The following is a 19,838-nucleotide window of genomic DNA, read 5'->3' as shown; positions in this document are numbered from 1 at the left end:
TCAAACTGAATGAACAAAAATCCACATTCTATATGATGCTGACTGGAACACGAGCACATTGTTGTTTTCAGAGAGTACACAGCGAATAGCATCACTGCAATTGATCTGTCTTTTTGTGGCCGTTCTGTAGGTGGAGACTGGACACCAGTGGTATCTTCAAGTGATTTACATAATTGGACCAGAGTCCATTGCAGGACCTCGAGTCCAGCGGTCCCTTACCTATCATCTTAAACGCAGCAGAAGAGATTTAGTGGACAAGAATGACCGACTTACTCTGGATTACTCCTTGATTTATGACAACGAGGGAGATCAAGTCAAGAATGGCACGAACATAAAATCACTGAGCCTTGAGTTGGGGCCTGCCGCTGCCTCATCGACGCAGACAGGTGCTGCCGTTGGAAATGCTTTTGCTGCAGTAATGTTGTTGCTAGTGGTGTTTTTAACCATTTGCTTTATAACCAATAAATGTAGAAGGCTCAAGAAGGAACTTGTCAGGGATGAGTTGGAGGAATGTCCTCTAAATACCAAGTTGGACGTTTCAAAGAGCTATATAGACCGTTCTGAGAAGAATTGCAACAGACAGCACTGTGTGGTCAGGAATATCAACCTGTTACACGAAAATGATATTTGCAAATTTAAAGGCGTCACAGTCAAGAAGATAAACTTAGAGGTCAAAGTTCACAACAAGCTAAATGATGGAACAGAAGTTTGATAGTGTGAACACGTTTTTCATTGTTTTTCTAAATTGTACAAAACAAACTATTATCTTTATAATCTTGTGTAAATGAAAGGGAAAAGATGTAATTGAGTAATGGAAGTTGTGCCTAACACCTCACAACTGAGCTACCTCATGCTACCAGATGTTTGAGACAACAAAACCACAACATAATTAAAGTTCATGCAAAACATCTTCCCTTAGGTCACTAGTACTTTTGTCAGTTACATCCCTCCTTACCCAGTTGCATGTTATGACACCTCCTTTAGCAAAGGATTTTCTTATTTAACGTCTTTGGCACAGTCGATTTACTGAAAGGTTAATCACATCAGTGAATGCCGTCCTGCTTTTCTTGCAGCCGTGCGTCACATTTGTTGAGGAGTTGACGTTACCAAAACCACGTTTAAATAATTTTGGTATCCAGTTTTCCAGAAGAAACATAATTGGTTTTTAATTTTGAGTTTTAACATGATTATTCCCTTGCTTTAGAGTTCATGGAAGGACACGGCACAATGCACAGTCACTTATGGCAAGTTTATTTGTTGCTCTCATTATGTGTTTCTTTTTAAGTTAATATAGTTTTCATTTTGTTCCCTTCGTGGATATGGGTAAGCCACATTTGTCATTTATAAAGTGCTACTAATCGCCTTAGTTTCAGTGTTCAAGATTAACTATCACAATGGAGTGGAGACAAAGTTTCAGGTACTAATCCCATTAGAAGTTCTGTATAAAACCTCAGCTAATACGCAATTTCATTAAACTTCTATCGAAATCTCTCAAATATGAGGTGCTTACAAAAGGACTTCAGGAAGAGAAGTGCAAATGAGAGAACAGCAGTCTCTGCTCTTTAGGAAACCTGGAATCTAAACCTTGTCAATTTCCTCGAGTTGAAAGAGCGTCATTATTGGTTGGGTTATTGGGCCTTCCATTTCTGATAAGATGATGGCGCAGCAACTGATCGAGCCCACAGAAATACCAGCTACAGTCTTGAACTCCATTATACAGTGGAATTGATGAGTGCCAACAACTTTGTTGGACATACATATTTTTCAAAATTTGTATCCCTCTGCACAGCTGTAACATCCAGTGGCGGCCAGCTTGTATTTACAATGGGAGGGCAGGACGAGGGAATACATAAAAATATGTTTTTTTTTTTTTTGTTTGTTTTTTTTAAAAGGGGACCTACCTGGCAATGATCTTCTCTCCTCGCATCATTTGTCCCAGCTCCGACGCACGATGGTCATGGGACCCAGGAAACTGCACAAGCCTGCCCGGGCACTGGTTTCATGCTGATAACTAGCATGAAACCAGCGTTAGGATTGGTGGAACTGGGCTCTCTCAGAGCTCACCAGAGCGCTGGAGGCCTTTGCCTTCTCTAACCCAGCTGTCTTAAGACAGCACTGTTAGAGATGTTTAAAGTGCGCATGTCAGGCTGGCAATCGCAAGACGACTGGCCAAAGTGCCATGCACACTTTAAACAAGTGCACAGCTCCCTGCTGCCACTGCAGCAATCTCCACGCTCCATCTTGACACCCGATTCAGGAAGGGGTGCAGAAAAAATAAAATGGTAATAAACAAAGTTTATTACCATTTTATTTTTCCGTTATGGGGGGGCATTTTTTTGGCTCCTCTGCCCACTTGGAGGGGCCGACCCTGATAACATCATTATCTAACCATTAAATGAAGGAAAGCAAGTTCGTAGCTCTGTTGGGCTTTTAATGAGCATTTGGTGCTGCAAATCATCAGATACTCACAAGCTCGTTTCAAGCTGTGCAGCTGTTATTTGTGTCATTGCAACTTGTGTTCTTTGAGCACTATCGATTCTTTAAAAAATATTTAACCCCATATGTTTACAGAAGCTGTTTGGTCCCCAAGGCTCATCTGAATAAACTCTTGTTAGTATTGTTAATTACCATTTGTTTGATGCACCGCCTTTAATTAGTAATGGCAGCTAATCCTGCTTGACAAGCCCCTATTGTCTCTTTGCTACTTTTTATTTTACCAACATTAGTACCTATTAGCCACGTTATAGTCCTTCCTCAAAATGTCAACACCTCTACATCACCACTTCCTGTATAATTTTGTTGTGTGGAGGTTTTCTAGTGAACAGCTTATTCTAGCCTGTCAATAAACATAACCAGGGTATCCCCTTAAGACCTAGTATCAGTTCCTACTTTGAAAGTAACTCAAGTTTCTTTTATTTTTCACTGAGTACTTGCAACTGTGCTATTTTAAATTGTCCGTTAACTGAGCAATTATTTTCATATTTTCACTTATGACTTTTTTTTGTAGTTCTGTCTGCAAATATTTAGGATACATTCATGTTGCACAATATATTCATAATTGCGAGGGCATCTAGCTTGTGTTGGGAAATATTGCAAATGTTTGCATCTTTTCTGTATTCTGTGTTTTCATCGAGGTCATTTGCTATAATGGGGGAAGTGACCTGATGAGTCTGACCATAACACAAAGGATACAACCTGTAGGAGCATTTGCAATTTGTAGTCAAACCACTACTATTATTTTAAATTCGATTTTATAACTGGTGGCATATAAACAAGCTGGATATTCACAAAACATATAGAGGTGATAACGTTAAAGTGGAAAATGGTGGTAGTAATTGTAGTTTTTTTGATGATGAAGCTCACTTTCTTTTTAAACGGCTCTTTATAGTATTATCACAATGACAATTGTACAGTTGGAGTATTTTAACGTGTGACAGGTTAGTGCATAGTGTGTACCAAAGCATAGATAACATTAATATTAATTAAGAGGATATACAGCTGTAAAGTAAATGAACACTTAAATGAACGAACAACTAGTCCACATAGCCATTTTTACATACTATGTTAGCCATCACAACTGTCCAGACACAGATAATCCATTAGACACATGAATGGCAACACCATCACCAAGACGTGCATCCTTATTATAGCTTTCTGCACCCTTATTATAGCTTTCAAAGTCACTGGAATACATAATCAAATAACCTATTATGCTTCGCACTTCTCCCTGACATTGTATATAAAATAAGTAATATCATGTAACAAGTGAGGTATGAAAGAAGCACCTCACCTCAAAGGGGGATCTCATCAGACTTAGCTTGCATTACTAGGAGTATAGAATCCTTCCCTGTTACCGTCATGTCCTCTCACCTTTGCTTTTGTTAGAGTCAATACTATGATATTGGCAGATGTCCATTGTAGCAGATCCCCTGGCTATGTTCAAGTTATAGGAGCTGCTGGAGCCTTTCCCTACACTGCAGTAGTATATTTACCAATCCATAGGGCTGTATCAATACATTTGGCCACTGCCTTAGCTTGTTTGGCTGTAGTGAATCGCCCCAAAAGACATGTTGCCATATTCATATCCAGGCATTGCCCTGTAAACTGGTGAATTGCTTCAAGCAACTGCAGCTAATATTGCTATATTTTTGGACCATGCCACACCATATGAAAGAAATCTGCATCAACAGCAGTGCATCTAGGGCTCATTAATGCTCCCCCTGGATATATCTCAGCAATGTGTGCAAGTTACATATATGTATGATGATGGTAATTCAGCTGTGTGTATTTGAGATTGAGATTTCTAGTGATCGATTTGGTGTATTCCAAGATCCACACCCATTGTATATCTTGTATGTCCTCCGGCAGTTGTTGCTCCCTTGTTTCTTTAAGTGTGGCTAAATAGGGTAAAAAAGTGGGAATCTGTGCCCTATGCATGTAAGTCACTGCCACTGTCTTTCACTGTATCCCGTGTGTAAGCAATGTACCTAATACTTCAGATTTTGGAGGTTCCCTTTTATCAACATGACATATTGTATTGATGGCTGCCACCATGACATATGTAAGGAATCAGCCAACATTAAGACCATAGTTACCCATAAAGGTTTGAAACGGAAGAAGTGTGCCATTTTCATAAATGTCACTGAGGGTCATAATAGCATTCTGTATCCAATCTAGTACGGAGTGTTGTAGGGCCACCTTCGTTAACTCAGTATGCATCCACAAGGGGAGATCTGGAAAATATGGACAACCAAACCCACAAGGCGTCTATATATGTCCCAACCGTACAGGACCGTATACATGGAGCGGGGATAGCTGATTCTTCCGCACCCCATAGTATATAGTGCGTGGAATAAATTATTGCTGCCCATTATTCATATGAGTTCTACCCATTTAGGGACTGTCTCAAATGTTAACCATCTCGCATCCACACCATTTGTGCGGCCAAGTAATATATCTCCTTATTAGTGACCCCTTCCCCCAGTATCTTCAGGGCGCGTCGGCTTTCCATTAGAGAGACTCTGATTTTCATGAGCCCAGATCAGCCATCAAAGGGCAGGCTTAAGGTCTCAGGAAAAAAAAAGATCTAAAGAATCAACATGAGCACCCTAAAGAAAGAAGTAAAGCAATCTGGGCAATGCAATCATCTTGTCTATTGTAATTGTGTCCAATCAGGATAACAGCAGCCTAGTCCAAAATCTAATTGATCTTCTGATCCCAAACAAACATTTGTTTAGATTTTGGTCCTTCATTTTATTGTCAGTGTGCTGTATTTGTACACCAAAATATTTAAAATGGTTGCGTTCCCAAAGTATAGAGGTGCTAAAGTAATTCAAACTAAAAAATGTTTGGTTCTCTGAAAGGAAATAAGCAGGATATATCCCAATGAACTTTGAGGCTAGAAATGTCCCTAAATTCCATCAATAGTGAAATCAATGATTCTAAGCTGATTTCTGTCTCTCTAAGGAATGGTAACACATCATCTGCATACCATGAAGCTTCATGTATTGCATTCTTGTCTAGGGCCCAGGGATATCTGGTACCTCGCTGAAAACACTTTTCCCTTTCAAACGTGTGCCAGCCGTTTTGTACAATACAGCTAATCCAGCATAGTAACCCATCCGGTATCCCGTTTCTTCTCAGTACCACAAAAACATTAGGCCACGTCAAGGTATCAAACGCCTTTTTGATATCTAATGACCTACAACATGTGAAACAGACTTATCCCGCTGCCAGTGCATGCCATGCAGTAAACTATATATATTGAGTGTTCCTCCCCGGTATAAAACCTATCTGATTTGGATGGATCAGTCTAGGTAGGTTGGCAAAGTATCCCATTCACAATAGTTTTACCCAAAAATCTTGCACTTTGTGTTAAGAAGTTAAAGCAGTCTATATGAGGAGCCATTAAGGGGATGACAGCCCTGTTTGGGCAGCCCTTTGACGTTCTTCCTTGTGGATTGTGTCAATGCACCCATTCATAGACCTCCATATACACAAAGCATGAAGATGTGGAGCCCTCTGTGACCTATATATGCAAAACAATCAGGACAATCCATCGAGTACTGACATAAAAGTGACACATGTGAAGTTTATAGTAAATTGCCCCACCAATATGAATATAACCATAGCACAAAACCAAGAACCATTAAGCCTTCAGCCCCAAAAAGCCCATGCCTGCTTCGGGCAGCCACTGTGAACTTGGAACTATCTGCCCATCCCACACAACCCAATACATTTGATAAGCAGAGTTCAGGCAGTATCAACAACTGTCAGGGGCGAGATAATAGGGCCTTGTTGGAATGGAGGTACATCTTGTGATGTTGACATGTCTGAACCTTTGTATGGTGCATCAGAATCGTCTTGCAGACCCTGAACCAGTACAGCCCGTGCCTCTGTGGCCTGTTCCTTGTTTGGGGTTTCATCACTCGTCTTTGGAGGCGCTTCTGTATTTTTGGTTTCCAGGACTGTTCGAACTTTGCTTCGCCTGTCCAACATCATGTCCATTTGCTTCCAGCCATTACCAGAGCTGCTCCAGTGTCATGAAAAAATGTTTCTGCCATCCATCATCACCCTAAGTTTAGCCAGAAAGATCAGACCATACGGGATGTTTAAAGTTCTAAGCATCATGGTGGTGAGGCTGTTGAGCGATGGGCCACTAATTAACATGTACCTGGTTTGCCGCTCAATGCACCTCCTTGTTGTGCCTCGAGCAGTACAGCATTCCAGTTCCAGTGGGCACAGCCACTCGAAGCCTGGTACCTCTGCGCCTTTTGGCTGCTGCAGTCTGGCCAATATCAACTTTCATTGAGACCATAGCTGGCTTACGAATGCTGCTTCCCCTCTGGCACGAGCAGGGCTCCACTGCAGGCTGATCCAGTTGCCACCAACTACCTGTGTCACTGCATTCAAGTTCTGACTATCAAGGCAGCAATTTGAGGCCGCATGGCCTGGATGCCTCTGCCCTTTCCCTCCGCTCCAAATCTTCAAAGGAGTATGTATTTAAAGGAAAGAAGACTTTGTCATAAGATTGTGAATGCAAGCCTGTATATAACCCAAATAACAGCATTGTCGCACAACTCCATCAGTCATTTCTGAAAGTGAAGCATAATTTAGAATGGAGGTCGCCATTTCCTTAAGATTAGGCAGTGGCAGTGAGATGAGACTCACTTCTGTTAAGGGTAGGGTGACCAGATTTTCAGAATGAAAAAGCAGGACAGTTGTAGACATAGAAATAGGCCTATGTTTTGGTCGGCACAGTCACAAAAGGACTACACTAAAAATATTTTAAGTCACACACACACATATATATATATATATATATATATATATATATATATATGTGTGTGTGTGTATATATATATATATATATATGTGTGTGTGTGTATACAGTCCTACTCTCGCTATACTCTCTCTCTCATATATATGTGTGTGTTCGATGGCATGTGTAGCTGCAGATACACATGCTGTGCATATGGATTTCGACATCTAGTGTTGGGCTCGAGTGGTACAAGTTGTTTTTCTTCAAAGAAGTCTTTTAGAGTCACGGGATCGAGTGACTCCTTCTCTTCGGTTCCATTGTGCATGGGCATCGACTCCATTGTTAAATTGTTTTCTTTCCGCCATCGGGTTCGGACGTGTTTCATCGCGATCCGAGATTTCGATTCAGAAAACTTTTCAAAACTTTATTTTCGTCGGTATTGTATCGATCCCATTAGTAATCTTCCATCGACCCAGCAGTACCGTCGGGAAACAACCTTGTACGCCCGTCGGGGTGCGTGTGCCCAAATGAGGCCTATTCAGGCCGACTGCGTGGAGAGCCTCATGGATCGGACTCCATTCTGATTCTGCCTTTGGAGCCACACCAAGTACCCATACACAGACCAGCATCTGGTTTGCAACCTCTGCCTTTCTCCAGACCATCGGGAGGAAAACTGCAAGGCCTGTTGATACTTCTGATGGAAAAGGACTCTATGAGACAGAAGAGCAAGAAGGCTCGAAAAGGGGTCAAAGAGTGGAGAACATTTCGACGTAGAAGAAGAACTACTGCAGACAGCGGTCTCAGCCCTGGATTCGGAGTCAGAACAAGAATCTGAGGAAGACAGACACGTCACAGCCGGCCAGCATGTGAGTACATCTACCCGTGCACCCTCATATAAGAAAAAACAGAAGGCCTTTGGTACGCCACTGCCAGTAGGCCATGGCTCGGCCCGAAAAAAGGGTGTTTGTGACTGACCCTCCAGTTTGGCACTGAAAAAGGCCACCCCTCCGTCAACCTCGGAGAGGACAAAAAGCTCCATTTCATACTCCGGTAACATACACAAACCAGCATCTGGTTTGCAACCTCTGCCTTTCTCCAGACCATCGGGAGGAAAACTGCAAGGCCTGTTGATACTTCTGATGGAAAAGGACTCTGAGACAGAAGAGCAAGAAGGCTCGAAAAGGGGTCAAAGAGTGGAGAACATTTCGACGTAGAAGAAGAACTACTGCAGACAGCGGTCTCAGCCCAGGATTCGGAGTCAGAACAAGAATCTGAGGAAGACAGACCCGTCACAGCCGGCTAGCATGTGAGTACATCTGCCCGTGCACCCTCACATAAGAAAAAACAGAAGGCCTTTGGTACGCCACTGCCGGTAGGCCATGGCTCGGCCCGAAAAAAGGGTGTTTGTGACTGACCCTCCAGTTTGGCACTGAAAAAGGCCACCCCTCCGTCAACCTCGGAGTGGACAAAAAGCTCCATTTCATACTCCGGTATACAACAATTTTCAGAGTCGAAAATAAGAAAACCTGTTTCGGAACAGAGACCTTCCTCATCATTTTTGATCCCGAAAAATCAAATTTTACAGAGGAACACAGACTTCTGACCCTGATTATATCACCCATCAGGTATCACCTGATTCAATTGTGGTTAGTGCTGCCAGGAAGAGAGTAAATAGTCAGTCTTCAGGAAATGCACCCCCTCCTGATAAAGAAAGCAGAAAATTAGATGCTGCAGGGAAAAGAGTTGCGTCCCAAGCAGCAAACCAATGGAGAATAGCAAATTCACAAGCACTACTAGCTCGTTATGATAGAGCCCATTAGGACGAGATGCAAGATATAATACAGCATCTCCCCAAAGAACACAAAAAAAGGGGCTCAACAGGTAGTGAAAGAAGGGCAAGCTATTACAAATAACCAAATAAGATCTGCCCTAGATGCAGCAGATACCGCTGCAAGGAGTGTCAACACAGCAGTCACTATTCTTAGACATGCATGGCTCCAATCTTCTGGATTCAAGACAGAAATTCAACAGGCTGTGTTAAACATGCCCTTTGATTTAAAACATATTTTTGGGCCAGAAGTAGACACAACAATAGAAAAGCTATGAAAAGACTCCGACACAGCTCAGGCAATGGGTGCACTCTATTCTACACCATATAGAGGGTCATTTTGTAAAACTCAATTTCGAGGTGGTTTCAGACCACAGCTGTCTGAGGCATCAACCTCCCAAACAAAACCACCCTACCAAACACAGTACCAACGAGGTGGATTTAGAGGCACATATAGAGGACAATACTTTAGAAATCGAGGACAATTCCAGACCTCTAAGCAGCCTGCAATACACCCAAAACAGTGACTTCCCTCACTCCCTTCCACTCCACATCTCTCCTGTGGGGGGAAGACTACAGCAGTTCCACACACATTGGCAAAATATCACCACAGGCAACTGGGTGCTATCAATTATCCGCAATGGTTATTGCCTAGAATTGATAAACACTCCTCCAACTATTCCACCAAGGTTTCACAAACTAAGCACAGAACACACAATTCTGTTACAAGAAGAGGTCCAATCTCCACTACTCAAACAAGCAATAGAGTTCCACAGTCTCAGATAGGAACAGACGTTTATTCACTATACTTTCTAATTTCCAAAAAAGATGGCACCCTCAGGCCAATATTAGACCTTAGGCTCTTCAATCTTTACATCCTGTCAGAACATTTTCACATGGTAAATTTACAGGATGTTATCCCACTGCTACAAAAACGAGAGTTTATGACAGATTTAGACCTCAGGGGTGCGTATTTCCACATACCCATCCATCCTGCTCACAGAAAATACCTCTGGTTTGTCATTCAAGGAAAACACTACCAGTGCAAAGTGTTACCCTTTGGAATAACAACAGCGCCAAGGGTATTCACAAAGTGCTTGGCAGTAGTGGCAGCTTACCTAAGAAGACAACATATACATGTCTTTCCATATCTAGAGGATTGGCTAATAAAATCAAGCAGTCGTACTGAATGCCAAAATCATACACGTTATGTAATACAAACCTTACACACAGTAAGTTTCTCAATAAACTACCAAAAATCACACCTTCAACCAGCACCACTACAATCGTATTTAGGTGCGATACTAAATACTCAACAAGCTCTAGCGTATCCAAAGACACAAAGGATACAAGCTTTCCAAAATCTAATTCCACAAATACAACCAAATCAACAATACACTGTAAGATTTGTCATGAAAATTCTAGGAACTATGGCATCCTGCATTGCGATTGTTCCTTACGCAAGATTAAACATGCAGCCCTTACAACAGTGCCTTGCACAACAGTGGTCACAGTCACACGGTCAACTCCAAGATCTAGTGTTGATAGACCGCCAAACATATATGTCCCTTCAGTGGTGGAATTCTACCAATCTAATCAAGGGGTGGTCATTTCAAGACCCTGTGCCTCAGACCATAATTGCAACAGATGCATCAATGATTGGCTGGGGAGCTCACCTAAACAATCACAACATTCAAGGACAATGGGATGTCAAACAGAAACAGCTACACATAAACCACTTGGAATTATTAACTGTCTTTCTAGCCTTCAAATCTGTTCAACCTCTTCTCACACTTAACAATGTTCTTATCAAAACAGACAACATGACAACCATGTATTATCTCAACAAACAGGGAGGGACACATTTGGAAATGGGCAATCCACAACCAAATTCATTTATTAGCACAGTACATCCCCGGGATAGACAATCAGTTGGCAGATATCCTCAGCAGAAATCACCAACAAACTCACGAATGGGAGATTCATCATTATGTACTTCAAAAGTATTTTCAGAAGTGGGGAACACCAAACTTTTACCTGTTCGCAACAAGCGAAAACACAAGATGCCAAAACTTCGCATCCAGACACACATCTCTCCTATTCAAGGGCAATGCTCTATGCATCAATTGGTCAGGGATATTTTCGTACGCTTTTCCCCCCCTCCCACTCCTTCCGTTTCTAGTCAACAAGTTGCGACAAACTTCACTCAAAATGATACTCATAGCAACAACATGGGCACATCAGCCGTGGTACACAACATTACTAGATCTATCTGTAGTATCAAACTCCCTTGCAGACCATATCTGTTGACACAAAACAGAGGTCAAATCAGACATCCAAATCCCAAAGCTCTCAATCTAGCAATTTGGCACCTGAGGTCATAGAGTCTGGATATTTACAACTCCCATCAGAATGTATGGAAGTAATTAAACAAGCAAGAAAACCCACTACTAGACAGTGCTGTGCAAACAAATGGAAAAGATTTGTATATTACTGTCAATCTAAAAATATAGACCCTCTTACAGCATCAATACAAGGAATTGTATGCTATTTACTTCATTTACAAAAAATCAAATGTAGCAATTTCTTCAATAAAAATACAACTTACTGCAATTTCTGCATATTTACAAAATATACAGCATAGCTCTTCATTTAGAGTTCCTGTCATTAAAGCTTTGATTGAAGGCTTAAAACGCATCATTCCTCCCAGAACACCACCAGTTCCATCTTGGAATCTAAATATAGTGCTTACAAGACTTACAGGTCCACCATTTGAGCCAATACACTCGTGTCAAATTCAATTTCTAACATGGAAAGTTGCCTTCTTAGTGGCAGTTACGTCTTAAAGAAGAGTAAGTGAAATCCAAGCCTTTACTCTTGAGGAACCTTTCTTCCAAGTACACAAACATAAAGTTGTTCTAAGAACAAATCCAAAGTTTTTATCAAAAGTTGTATCACAATTTCACATTAAACAAACTGTGGAACTGCCAGTCGTCTTTCCACAGCCTGATTATGTGGCAGAAAGAGCTCTACATACATTGGACATCAAAAGAGCTTAATGTACTATGTAGACAGAACTAAACCATTTAGAAAGACTAAACAACTCTTTGTAGCTTTCCAACAACCACATACAGGTACTCCTATATCAAAACAAGGTTTAGCAAGATGGATTGTAAGGTGCATCCAAACATACTATATCAAAGCAAAAAGACAGCTTTTAATTACTCCCAAAGCACATTCTACAGTAAAGAAAGGTGCAACAGTGGCTTTTTTAGGGACTATACCAATGGCTGAAATATGTAAAGCAGCTACGTGGTCAATACCTATACATTCACTAAACACTACTGTGTAGACATATTATCACAACAACAAGTCACTGTAGACCAAGCTGTCTTAAGAACATTATTTCAAACAACTTCAACTCCTACAGGCTAGCCACTGCTATTTTTTGGGAGGACAAACTGCTTTTTAGTCTATGCACAGCATGTGTATCTGCAGCTACACATGCCATTGAACGGAAAATGTCACTTACCCAGTGTACATCTGTTCGTGGCATGTTCTGCTGCAGATTCACATGCACCCTCCCTCCTCCCCGGAAGCCTGTAGTTATTTAAGTTAACACATTTGTATATACATTTACCTTTGCATGGACATCTCTTAACTTTATACCTAAATACTTTATCACTCCTTCCTTTACCCTCTGCGGGAAAACAAACTAACAATGGAGTCGATGCCCATACGCAATGAAACCGAAGAGGAGGAGTCACTCAATCCCGTGACTCTAAAAGACTTCTTCGAAGAAAAACAACTTGTAACTCTCCGAGCCCAACACTAGACGTCGGAATCCATATGCACAGCATGTGACTCTTCAGTACATGCCACAAACAGATGTACACTGTACACTGAGTAAGTGACATTGTCCATGTAAATATATATTCCAAACCCATCCCCCCTACAATGTGTGATAAGACCTAGGAGCATGCTGCTAATAAGTCTGGCTTGCGATGATGGGACACTGCTGCTAAGCCCAGCTTATGGTCCCTTGTTAAGAGAGAGTCGGAGGAAAGTGGAGCCTGTACCACACTGTAATAATGTGCACACTCATCGGACTCTCTCAAAAACTGGGACATTTCTTTGTTGTACAAAAAAGTGTTGTGACGCTGAGACAGTCCTCGAAAAACTGTGAATTTCAGGGCAAATCTGGGGCGTCTGGTCACCCTATTTTAGTCATTCTTAACTTGCCATGCATAATGGTTTCACAAGTCACATTACTATTCTTGCTCGGTGTCATCAGTAGACTTAAAACAGAAAATCCCAAATGTAGAGGTGGTGTCCTAATAGTTTTTGTAGCTCATTGACAAAGATGTACCTTTTGCCCACGCAGCTCTTTGTTCTTCAATAAGTATTGCAGAGGTCTGCAACCACCCTGATTCCCTGTCTGTTTGAAGTGCCTAAATGACTTTGTTGCATGGTGGTGGGCAGTAGATGTATTCAGTAAAAAGAGATGCACACCTTGCTCAAACTATTGCATTATATTTATTAACAAACGTGACTCCTTTTTCTCAGAGCATTTTGGGTGACTTTAGAAGAAGTATGAACATTGTGCCCTTGTATGAAAAAGTCTGGTAGTCAACCTTTATAAACCATGCCCTTATTTTTAAGATGACAGTGGACAACCAAGCATGTACCGATAGGGAATACTTTGATTATGTCAATACTTGAGCCACTGTTATCAAAGCTTCTCAGTGCTGAGCCCTTGGTAACATACCTCGCTCTAAGTCAACCTGCTGAGACCGTTAGATAAAACTGTGCCTCTGAAACCCATTGGTTTCTGTGCTTTGAAGTAGCTCATTTAACTGTTTTTATCATTACCAAAGACTTTATATTATTCACATTAATTATTGATTTGTCGAAACTTAGTATGAACTGTCTGTTTTATCAAGTCGCCATTTATTTATTTTCCTTTAAAAAAGTATACAGCACTTGCATCTGACTTACTTCATACAGTATAATGTTTACTGCTTGCAAAAAAGTGTCTGTTTGATTCTCAATATCATAGTCAAAGTTGTATGCCTGCCATATATGCTAAAAGCAAGCTTTCCTCACATGAACTCTATAACATCTCCCTTTGTCTGTTTCATTACATCTCCATTTTTGTCCTGTACCGGTGTGGGGTGTTGATATATTCTATCCAGTCTGGTGCTATTACCTTTTATTTTTTGTTTTGGATTCACACTTATATTTGAAATGTTAAAACCTTGTATTCCGATTCCCTCACTTTTTCTTGGTTTGTATTCTCTGTCCATATTGTAATAGATGTATTGTTGGATAGCATTAAGGTATTTGATTTCCAGCAGTTAATACAGTTTTTCTTTATTGGTCTGTGTAATTCACATCATGTTCTGTTGCTTATCTTTTTATTATCATTACATTCGTTCATAATATTTCAAATAAAGAATCACGTTTTCAAGCATTCCTCTGTACTGTTTTTCGCCAGAATGAAATTGGAAAAGGTTATGGTGACACTTGTTTAGATCATGAGTGAATGAATCGAGTGTATTGCTGTAGGGCAGTGCGTATATAGCTGACCGATGTATCTATCTAGATAGATTATAGTCTAGAATATACCTTTTTTAAAGACATTTTTACTTTGGGCTACTAAAAAAATATCGACTCAAACAGAATGGAACAAAATGATTCCTTGTGATATTCTGCATACCACCATTGCAACACTGGGTTCACTATTGTTTGTTTTGGATATACTATACTCCAGAAGGGAGATACTGGAGTCATTGGGCTGCACTGATCTAGAGACAAAGGTGAAGTGAATCTATGCATGGTAATGACTGTAATTACTTCAGGCGCTTTTTCGGTTCACTGTAGGATAGATTGAATTATTACTCTCAGATTAGAGTGGTTTGCTGTGCTTATGTATGGAGGTGGAGTAGTTTTCAGAGAGTTGGATTTTTATTCATTCTCTAACTCCTGAAATCTGTCTGATTTTTCTTTTTTTGTGGAGACAGATTGTATTGAACTTTTCATACTATTTAGTGTTAAAAGACAATGCCACTGAGTCTTTGTGACAGTCTGCCTTTATCAATCCAGCAGGCCTTGTATGTGTTTTTTGTACAGGAGATCCATGTCACAAGTCTTCTGTGAAGGGCTCTACAGTGGTAATTTGCTTACCCACAGAGTGCTAAACTCCCATGTGTATTTTTACATAGTTGGGTAATTATAGTGGGTGGTAGAGGCATTTTTAACTGCTGGCTGTCCCAGGTAAATCAGTGTATTATTCCATGACTTTGTTCCCTATGTACTCCTAATTGCATATAATGTGTATGAGTGTGTGAAGGTATATAAAAGATGGAGCAAACCTGGGCTGTAATGTAGCTTCTGCAGTTGTAGGGTGCTCTATAAGGTTTAGTGATAACTACCACTGATGTCTCCTATGCTTTGCATGTCACCCTGTACTGCTCCTCTGACTTCCCTTCCAGTAGAATTAATTATGAAGGTAAGTGAATTGGTCTTCATTCTGATACAGATCCAGTGAGTGAAGCAGGAATCCTATTTTGTTGCTCATTAGGACTGGAACAAGCCAGTTACAGCAGATCTACCTGTGACCTCACAAGAGCAATGCCTGAACAATTAAGTGAACAAAGGTGTGGCCGAGACTGCACGCCTTACACAACGAATTGGGCTGCCTGTGTTTTCTGCTACAGAGAAAAGCCTTCAAGCAATTGCAAAAGACTGGCCAAAGTTGCCTCTTTTTGATCTCTGGGTGAGGAGGCATAGGAAACTGGCTCATCATCTGCCCTTCACCCTTTTCCTACTCAGTCAAGTTTGTTGCTGGCTGGGCTGCTAGTCACCCTCACTTGACTTGTGCTTGATGCCACACCTATGTGTGGTTGTCCTGTCAGGAAAAGAACAAAAATAAGTAGTCCTCATGGCATGTATGTTATGGTTAAGTGTAGTGTCAATGTGAACTTATTCATACAACAGTGACACTGCAGGCATGCACTTCTACACATGGTTGTTCATAAGCTCTTTGTCCTTCATAAGTGTGTCTAATTAAATGTATGGCTTTTCTAACATTCAATGTGGAAGTACCATGTCACAACTTGTGCTGTTAGGCCTCTAATTAGACAATGGCCTTATGTTGTCTACAGAGGAACAGGTGGGTATGGTATGTATGTGGGATATTACCTGAGTTTGGTTACTCATAGACAAGTGCACATGAAGGCAAAGCCAGTTTGCAAATGACAGAAGCGGATACAATGTAGAAAGTCCCTGTTCATACTTCCTGTGCACCCACCAGCCCTTGAATCAGGGGTTAGTGGTGGGCTACAACTATTCAATAGCAGTGCATCCTTAGGTACAAGCCACAGCTTCGACCAAGCACAGATGAACCATCCTCATTCATCAGCACAGTCAGTGACATCACTGTGTCATCCATCAGCACAGGAGGTGGCATTACTGGTTTCCCGTCCATAGCACCCTGCGGGCCTTCCCACTCCCAAGACCTACTCAATGACAGCTGCAAACCTGGGCAAAGGCACGCCTGCCAGCGCCTGGACTGCACCCAGTGCTACCCTGCCGCATTCCTCTGTGCTCTCATCCCACAGCCCCATTTCACTGAACTGATGCCATACTGCATCACACAACATTGAGGTGCGCTCACAAGCACCTCCTGAAAATTGTCATACACACTCCCACTCCAGACCCCACCACTCCTGTTCAAACAGCACATCACTAGCTCATACTCAACAAAGAGCCCCCACACAACACCCCACACTCTCATGCATGCTCCTCAACACCTGCTCACCCACGAAACACACCGCAGAAGTATAGAGCCTACTGCATGACCACCCACCAGACCTGCACTTCCTCACAGAAACATAGCTAAACCCAATCTCTCCACTGGATCTTGCTAAAGCCATCTCCTCTGCTACAAGATTGATTGCAAAGTAAGACCGTCAACACAAGCCCAGAGGTTGAGTCACCATCATATTAAAAAAATGCCATCAGCTGCTCCACCTACACAGGCACCCGTACCAGCTAGAAGGAACACCTCATGTTCACGAAAAGCATCACAGCCATCTTCACCCTTCGTGGAACTCTTGTATACATACCACCAGGACCCTGCACCAATTTCGCCAGCAGGATCACAGACTTTGTTGCATCCCTCATCTTCAATGCCAGCACCTTCATTCTCTTTGGAGCCCTAAACTTTCAGCTACAAGACTGCACTGACCCAAACTCTACAGTCCTTCTAGAAAACTCCCAAACCTTGGCCTCCTCTTGCACATTGCGGAACCCACCCACACTGCTGGACACCAATTGGACTCCTCAATCAGCAATATCGCAGTCAACAAGTCAGTGACTATAACGTGGACAGACCAAGTCTTGGTCATTTTCAGTATCAGTATTCCCATACTGCACCACCCCAGACCTATAACCACCAGAACCCCCTGCCACAGTTTTAAAAGTGTCACAGAAGATCAATTGGCTTCCACCCTCTCCGCTGACCGTCCTGAGCACACCAGCATTTTCCTGAAAGCCATAAAACAAAACCTCACCAGCTGGATTAACGCATGCACCAACATCCTGGTTCCCTTAAACCGCAACACAATGAGAAGAGCCCAACCACAGGCTATTTTTAGAAGAACTGGGGCTGTCGAAACGTCATTGCAAGCAACTGGAGCTCAAACGGAGAACAACTCAATACACCACAGATAAAGATATCTTCAAATCAGCCCTTAGATGCTACTACCAGCAGATACAGAACCCCAAAAGCACAGCTCTTGCAGAGTACATCAACACCAGCAGCAGGAAGGAAACCTTTGCCATCAAAGATTTCACTGCACCTCCAGCAACATCACCCTCCCCACAAGACCTTTGCAAAAAGCTCTCAATATTCTTCTGTAACAAAATCACCTCCATATACAGCATCTTCAGTCCTTAGCTGGACCCCATCACCGTCTCAACTCAGCTACTCATCATGGCCAGAGCCAAACCCTAACATCTGCTCTGCCATCACCACAGTCAAAATCACCGCTACCATGAAGACCTTCCACTTTGAGGCCCTATCTGACCCTTGCTCCCACCAAACCTTCACCAAAGGACTCCTACCAATCAGCAAAGCACTGACACTCATCCTCAACACCTCCATCGACTCATCGACTCAACTGCACTCCCGGACACCTGGAAACAAGCCACCATCATGCCCCTGCTCAAAAAAACATCTGCTGACCCAGCTACGCTTTAGAACTACAGACCTATCTCACCCTTACCATGCCCAACAAAGGTCCTAGAGAATCTGATCAACTGACGCCTCAGCAACCACCAGTTCCTAGATGCCACGCCGTTTGGATTCAGGCTAAACACAATACATTAACTTGTTGCCACCACAGAAGGCACCCACATGATGCGTGACGGAGGAAAGACAGCTGCCATCATTCTCGTGGACCTCTGCAGCATTTGACACTGATTCACAATCCCATCTTATCAGGCACCTGCATGAGATTGGCATCCAATGACCCACTGTCTGCTAGACCTGCTCCTTCTTAACAGATAGAACACAAGCTGTCAGCCTTGTACATTACTCCTCGGAAGACCACAAACTCAACTGTGGAGTTCCTCAAGATTCATCACTTAGCCCAACATTCTTCAACACATACATGAACCCTCAGGCCAGTGTCATCTGCACAAATTATATCAACATCCTTTCCTACGCCCACAACATGCAGCTCATTACATCCGTCTCGGATAAGACCCACAACACAAAAAACAAGCTCATTGCCTGCACTACTAAGTTTCTAACTGGATGAAAGCAAACTGTCTCAAGCTCAACACTTACAAAACGGAAGTACTGATCTTCGGCAAGAACACCTCATCACATGCGGTCCTTGATCAGAATCTCCTCAACCCTGGCGGCGGTGGAATTAGACATGCTAGGCAACTTATTTCAGAAACGCCTACTTTCTACATTCCAGGCCCTACTGGACCTGACCTCCCTTCATGGGGGGTCAGTTTCTAACTAATGGGCCCACATGCCACATCTTGCGCACACAGTGCACGGTAAGAGACACAGAGCCACCTAAATATCAACCTACCCATAAAATATATATACTCTTGGCAGTGCCAAACACAGCATAACCTGGCTATATAAGTTAAAATGTAATTCACTCCTAACTGGCATCTGTGCGAGTAATGGGCAAGAGCACTAACCTACCCACGCACCCTTTCACAGAATACTATAATTTAATTGATACAATTCTTCATCCTACATCCAGTTTATCTCACCCCAGCCACCCTCCACAGGATATTCTCCCTAACCTCTGCCTCCTACTCCCGTTGTGCCTTTTTGGAAGCAGACCTCAAACACATGCTATGGCCTTGTCCGCCTCGAACTACTTACTGAGTCTGAATATTCTGCTCATTATTCAACTGTACTTGTTTACTCCTCCACGTGGGAAATAGGTGCCCTGGGAATCTTCCACTGGCCCTAAAACCTTGTAGCAGCAATGGGATTCTTTGATCTCTGCTTTCTTCTTACCAACCAAGCAATAACCTCTAAATAGAAATCACCCTATGCCCTCCCAACATGACGCACAGTGGTGCTGCGATAGTCCCAGGCAGAAATAAGGCCTTACACAGACATCAAAGGCCTTGAATGTGCTGATGCCTGGAGTTCGAATGTACAGCAGGATGTTCTGGGGGTTCCGGATTCTCAATCCTCTACTGTCGACG

General features: G+C 42.3%; 1 protein-coding gene across 1 annotated transcript in view; it reads left to right on the top strand.

Moving 5' to 3' along the window:
• The window catches only part of FRAS1 (Fraser extracellular matrix complex subunit 1), a 1,443,020-nt gene extending 1,428,458 nt beyond the window's left edge, over positions 1 to 14,562 (top strand). The window contains exon 23 of the mRNA XM_069205798.1: positions 131 to 14,562. Within this exon, the coding sequence (XP_069061899.1) occupies positions 131 to 712 (582 nt within the window). The 3' untranslated portion in view covers positions 713 to 14,562. The remainder of the gene's footprint in view (positions 1 to 130) is intronic.
• The last annotated feature ends 5,276 nt before the right edge of the window (positions 14,563 to 19,838 follow it).

Source organism: Pleurodeles waltl, chromosome 1_2, assembly GCF_031143425.1.
Source record: "Pleurodeles waltl isolate 20211129_DDA chromosome 1_2, aPleWal1.hap1.20221129, whole genome shotgun sequence".
NCBI classification, from domain to species: Eukaryota; Metazoa; Chordata; class Amphibia; order Caudata; family Salamandridae; genus Pleurodeles; species Pleurodeles waltl.
The sequence above is the reverse complement of the archived record's forward strand: the minus strand, read 5'-3'. Positions and strand labels throughout refer to the sequence as shown.